The 6403-nt window shown below is 33.0% G+C and overlaps 1 protein-coding gene across 1 annotated transcript in view; it reads left to right on the forward strand.

Moving 5' to 3' along the window:
* The window catches only part of HELRODRAFT_190270 (hypothetical protein), a gene marked incomplete at both ends in the record, with an annotated part of 10072 nt that extends 7146 nt beyond the window's left edge, over window positions 1–2926 (forward strand). Inside the window, 3 exons of the mRNA XM_009013031.1 lie at window positions 1286–1373; window positions 1695–2131; window positions 2757–2926. Coding sequence (XP_009011279.1) covers window positions 1286–1373; window positions 1695–2131; window positions 2757–2926 — 695 coding nt within the window. The remainder of the gene's footprint in view (window positions 1–1285; window positions 1374–1694; window positions 2132–2756) is intronic.
* Between the last annotated feature and the right edge of the window lie 3477 nt (window positions 2927–6403).

Genomic DNA, 6403 nt, shown 5'->3' on the forward strand with positions numbered 1-6403 from the left:
ATGACGCCTTTGTGGAGTGAATATTATTTGTATTATTATTATTACTATTATTATTATTACTATTGTTATTATTGTTATAATTATTTATATTATTATTGTTAATGGTGTTTTTTAATGTTGTTATTAAGCATTATTTTTGATTTATTTGCAATTTTTATTTTCTTTGTTATCTCTTTTTATGGTTTACATTTTTTCATCATTTTTTCTCGGCTTTCCATAATTTTTTTCATTTTACACTCGGCTTGCCGTATTTTTCATATTACTGCCGCAGTTTCTCGAGCATATAACGCTTTTAAAAGTTCCTCCCTCGGAGCGAAAAAGCACTTATTTATCTTTGCTGCTACGACAGCATGTTGGCCATCTTCATTTTTCTATCTATGTTGGTTAGTTGTTCTGGCGGTTCTGTTGTCTCTTTGTGGTTGTTTTTTCTTTGTTTTGTGTTCTTTCATTTTGTTGATCTTTTGTTTCTTTTTGCTCTGTTTTGTTGTCGTTGTTTTTCTTCATTTTGAAATTGTGTTTTTGAAAAGATTTCATAAACATTTCTCACTCGAGTTCTGTTACTCTTACAAGCATGCGCTCATGTGCTGTTCGTTCGTTCGTTTGTTCGATCGTTTGTTTGTTTGTTTGCTTGTTTGCTTGCTTGATTTTTGTTTGTCTGTTTTATTGGCTGGTTCGTTCGTTCGTTCGTTCGTTTGTTTTTTTTGTTTGTTTATTAGTATACAGGACACATGTTACTTATTATTGAATCTTGATAAAACTGATTTAGAACATAGAGTTTTAAGTTTTAGTTAAGTAAGAGTTATAACTTATAATAGTCGCAACACTAGTAGTAGTAGCAGTAGTAGTAGTAGTAGTAGCGGTAGTAGTAGCAGTGGTAGTAGTAGCGGTAGTTGTAGCAGTGGTAGTAGTAGTAGCGGTAGTAGTAGCAGTGCTAGTAGTAGCGATAGTAGTAGCAGTGGTAGTAGTAGTAGCGGTAGTAGTAGCAGTGGTAGAAGTAGCGGCCGTAGTAGCAAAAACGATAAAACAACATTAATGGTAATCAACCGCGAATGTAAAGAGACATCCCGGCAAAAAAAATGTTATCCCAAAAAATCTCGAATTTTTTAATATTGTTTTTTTTATATTATTTATATTTATTTATTCAATTAATTAATTCATTCATTTAATAATTCACTTATCTATTTGTTTATTTATTCATATATTTATTTATAATAATTTTTATTAGATTTATTTTATTTAATTATTAATATTTCATAAATTTGAAAAAAAAATTTTGTTGGCTCAGGTGTTTTAATAATTGTGTCGTTGGGTGTGGCGATGGGTGTGTTCTTTGGCGGCGTCCTCTTGGCCGTTGTGGTCGTAGCTGTCAGAAAGTTAGCGTTGTTGTTGTTGTTGCTGTTGTTGTTGTTGCTGTTGTTGTTGATGTTGATGTTGTTGTTGACGATGTTGTTGATGATGTTGTTGTTAATGTTGATGATGTCTTTGTTGTTGTTGATGATGTTGGTGATGTCCTTGTTGTTGTTGTTGATGTTGTCGTTTTTGATTTTGTTGTTGATGTTGTTGTCGTTATGAAGTTAAAATCTATGACGTCACTGTTGTTTTTATTACCGACTTTTCGTTGTTAAACAACGGAACGACTTTGAATGAGGATGATGACGAAGTGATGACGTCATTCATTCATTTCCACCTCACAGGAAGGAGAGAAGAAATAAAAACAACCGCAAATCCTTCAGCAACGTTTACAACAACATCAATAACAATAACAACATCAACAACAACAATAATAACGGCAATAATAACAGTAATAATAATAATAATAAAAATCATAATAATCATAATTACTTTCAAAGACGACTGCCACTCGCCAGCTCGCTTATACATCACGTGACGGACGGAGATCGTGACGTCACGCCGTTTAGCCGCACCGGAATCGGAAGTAACAACTTCTTTACTACTTCCGGTTTCTCTAATAAAACATCTCCTGTAGCAGCCGATGGTTTATTGACGGCTTATGACTGCCGTTGTAGCTGCTGCCGATGCGACGAGTTTGAAAAAAAAATTAAAAAAAAAGATGAACTAATCTCAAGAGATTTTTTGGCGGTGGGCGCTTATGCTGATGATGCTGATGATGGTGGTGACGATGATGATGATGATGAATGCCATTATCATTATCATCATCATCATCAATGTTGTAAGGAAGATGGTAGTGATGCTTGTTCAGCTCCTTCCAATTTACATCATCCTCATGATCATCACCTTAATATTAATCATGATGATGATGATGATGATGGCAGAACTTATGAAAACAGAATACGAAATAACGAGGCTATTGTTAATAATAATAATAATAATAATAATAACTATAATGATGATGAAGATGATGATGTCACTCCGAAAATTATGACACAAAACTCAACAACAGCAACAATTGCAACAACAACTGCAACAACAACCGCAACAACATTAACGTCACTATTGTCAACGGATAGACTTACGTGTGTTGAATTTCTCATGAAGAATGTTCAAGATGGCAGTTGTGCTGAATGTGGAAACTACAACAACAACAGCAACAACAACGATAATAATAATTATTATTCTTCTTATAATAATAATAACAATAATAATTATACAAACAAAAATAACAATATCACACAAACGAATTTATTACATGATTTAAAATTTAATGACAATTCTGAAAGTAACAGTTACACAATTGCAAATAATGCCAATAAGAAATATTTTTCTGATTCGCTAAGGTTACAAGATCGGCAACATCAACAACAACATCCACACCAGCAACAACAGCATCATCAACAACAAGAACAGCATCAACAACAACATCAGCGACAGCATCAGCAACAACAACATCAAAAACAACATTCGTTTCTATATTGTTCGACGTGTTTGGAAAATTGCAACCCTTTAACACAGCCCAATAAAGAATGTTTAAATTTAACAGTCTTCAAAAGAACTTAACGACTTCTTCAATTGCGACAGCCGGCTACTACCACCACTACTACTACTACTACTACCGCTGCTATTACTACAACTACTACTACTACCACCACTACTACTACTACTACTATACTGCTGCTACTACTACTAATAGTAATAATAATATTTATTCTATACTGATTACTTTTGCGATAACCAATTAGTAGTAGCAGCAGCAGTAGTAGTAGTGGCAGTAGTAGTAGTGGCTGTAGTAGTAGTGGCTGTAGTATTTGGCGTTAATACTGCAAGGCAGTAGTTCAATATTTGGATTTGTGAAACCTGTTGACATGATTTATCACCCAGTCTCTACCTTCCAACCTACACGACAACAAAATAGGCGGGAAAACGCAAGGATAGGATGACGATGGTGGTGATGATGGTGACGACGACGATGATGATGAGAATTAGAGCATTATTGTTGAGGGTTATAACAAAAAAATAGTGTGATTGTGTTGTTGGAGATAATAACAATGATGATGAATTCTAAAAGGATGATTGCGATTATGACGATGATGCCAATTTTTTAGGATAATTTAAAAAAAATGATAAATTTGATGTTATTGCAATAAGACAGGGGTGGGCAAGTTATTTTATGCGGCTCACGAGACTTTGTTTGCCAAAAAAGGAGGCCGTCAGTCAGACATTATGACAAAAAAAGAGCCACAATTTTAAAAAAAATTCTCCCCCGGGTCGAAAAAACTTGCTATTTAAGTACATATGCGGCCCTTCAAAGGTAAAATAGTTCTCAATGCGGACCTCACAGCAAAAAGTTTTCCCACCCCTGCGATAAGAGAAGAGATGTTGGCCAGAGACGCACGCACTGAATGTTTGCAAAATTCTCTTTGGCCATCTCTCTTTCCAATTATAAAACATTATTTGTTGTGGTGAAAGTTTATTCTGGCGGGCAATGATAGCTGTTAAGACGTCTGAATCAGATCAAAAGGTTGGATGAAGACATGAATCACTTCATTTTTGTCAATACCATATTTTTCACTTCAAAGACAATTTTTTTCAAAATTGTGGTTTTTTGTTATTATTATTATTAAATATTAAATATGATGAATCAACTATTTGACTATTCAGCCTTCGGTCAAGTTTACTAAACGGTACATTTCTAACGATGATGATGATGGTGATGATGACGTGATGATAATAGCGATGATCATTATTCTTATAATTTATTCATTTATAGTGCTATTACTTCTACTACTAATAAATTAATAATCATAAATTTATAACCAAATAAACCATATTTTAAAAAAACATTTTCTTTCCATTCTCTTTCCTTCTCTCTCTCTTTTTTATCTCTTCATATAGCTACTTGTTTTTTTTATAATCCCTTATAAAACTCTTTTTTCTTTCCTTTATTCATTTTAGTCTCTTTCTCTCTTCTCTCTCTCCTCTTTCTCACTCTCTCTCTTTTTCTCACTCTATCTCTGTATCTCATTTTTTGATTTGTCACTTTCTTTCTTTCATTCATTTTCACACTTATTCATCCTAACGCTCTTTATCTGTCTCAATCACGCACTTTCTCTATTCTGCTTTCTCTGATTCTCTCTCTCTCCCTCTCTTTTTGTCTCTATCTATCTATCTGTCTCTCTCTTTCTTTCTTTTTCTCTGTCTGTCTAACTGTCTGTCTAACTGTCTGTCTAACTGTTTCTCTCTCTCTCTCCTTCTCTCTCTCTCTTTCTCTGTCTAAGTGTGTGTCTCTCTTTGTGTCTCTCTCTTTATTTCTCCACTGTTTCTTTTCCCCCCCCCCCCCCTCATCTTGCCCACATTCCACAGATTGGATACTTTAAAAAATGATGCAGAGTAAACAAAAAGAACTGCAAACGAGAGTCCGCCGTTAATAATGAAAATTTATTCACCCTTAACGTAACGAAAAAAAGGTAAAAAAAACTTTCCACCCTACCTCTCTCTCTCTCTCTCTCTTTCTCTCTCTCTCTTTCTCTCTTTCTCTCTCTCTCTCTTTCCCATTTCTTTTTTCTATTCCCATACTGTTTTTTTATCTTGTAGCAATCCCATCATTATCACTTGAAATTACAGCTGGTTACCATCTTCATCATCATCATCATTTGGTTATCGTCATCATCACCATCATTTGAATATCATCAGCGTCATCATCATCATCTTCTTCTTCATTGTCATCTTCATCATCGAAGTGCATAAGTGAATGAATGAATGAATGTGTGAATGAATGGATGGATGAATCAATCAATTAATTAACAAGTGGATGGAATAATTGAACGTACGGATGAACAAACAAACAAATGAATGAAAGAATGAATAAAGAATGAGTGAATTGAAGAAATAAAAAAAAATGAGTGGAAGATTGAGTGAGTTAATAGAAAGAAAGTAAAAATAAATGAATAAATAAATTGGATTTATAGCCTGTGCGGGTGTTATTTTAAAACGAAAAAATGGATTTTGCAATGAATAAAAACATTGAAATAATTTCATTTTGTTTTTTCCTTCAAATCAGTAACAAAACAAATAACAACAACAACATTAACAACAACAATAATAACAATAATAATAAAAATAACAATCAAATCAAAAAATCAATATCGCCAGATCCATTAATATCTCTGGCGAAGCAAAAAAGACGGTATAACAAACTTTATAAATGATGATGAGGGTGGTGATGAAGATGATGATGATAACAACAACAACAAGAATAATAATAATAACAATAATAATAATAATAATGTGTAATGATAATAGTTTGTAATGATAAGGGCAAACAACATTAATTACATCAAGGGAAAAAATCGCAATCGTAGAAATAAAATCAACAACAAAATTTATAATAATAATAATAACAATAACAACGACAAAAATAACCACAATAACAACAGAATAGCAATAATAGTAACAATAATAGCAATGGCAAAAGTAATAACAATAATAATTTCGGCCGAGTGATAAATGACTTTGGAAATCTTCGTTTCAAAAATCAATTACATCAACGTCAACAAACAACTACAACCACAACTAACCACAACACACTTCTACTATTAAATTACTAGCTTTGGCAGCTACCACCACCACCAACACTACTACAACTACTACTACAACAACAACTACTACTACTACTATTATTATTATTACTACTACTACTACCGTTACTACTATTACTGCTAATTCTTTTACTACTATCATCAATTATCCCGGAAGTCTGATCATCTCAGGTTGAAAATGTGATATGGACATCAAAAGAAAGATAGCTTAAGCAAAAGGTGCATATTCTAAAATATAAAAAAATCATCCTCACCAACAGTAAAATCAGAATATCAACAAAATTACAACTGTTTGTAATCAATTTATTTAAGCACTTAAATTTGTCGTAATTATTACCGTGTAAATTGCATCAAAGGATGACCACATGGTTTTTAAAATGTTTCGCCAC

The sequence above is a fragment of the Helobdella robusta genome (assembly GCF_000326865.2).
Source record: "Helobdella robusta unplaced genomic scaffold HELROscaffold_11, whole genome shotgun sequence".
Taxonomy (NCBI): domain Eukaryota; kingdom Metazoa; phylum Annelida; class Clitellata; order Rhynchobdellida; family Glossiphoniidae; genus Helobdella; species Helobdella robusta.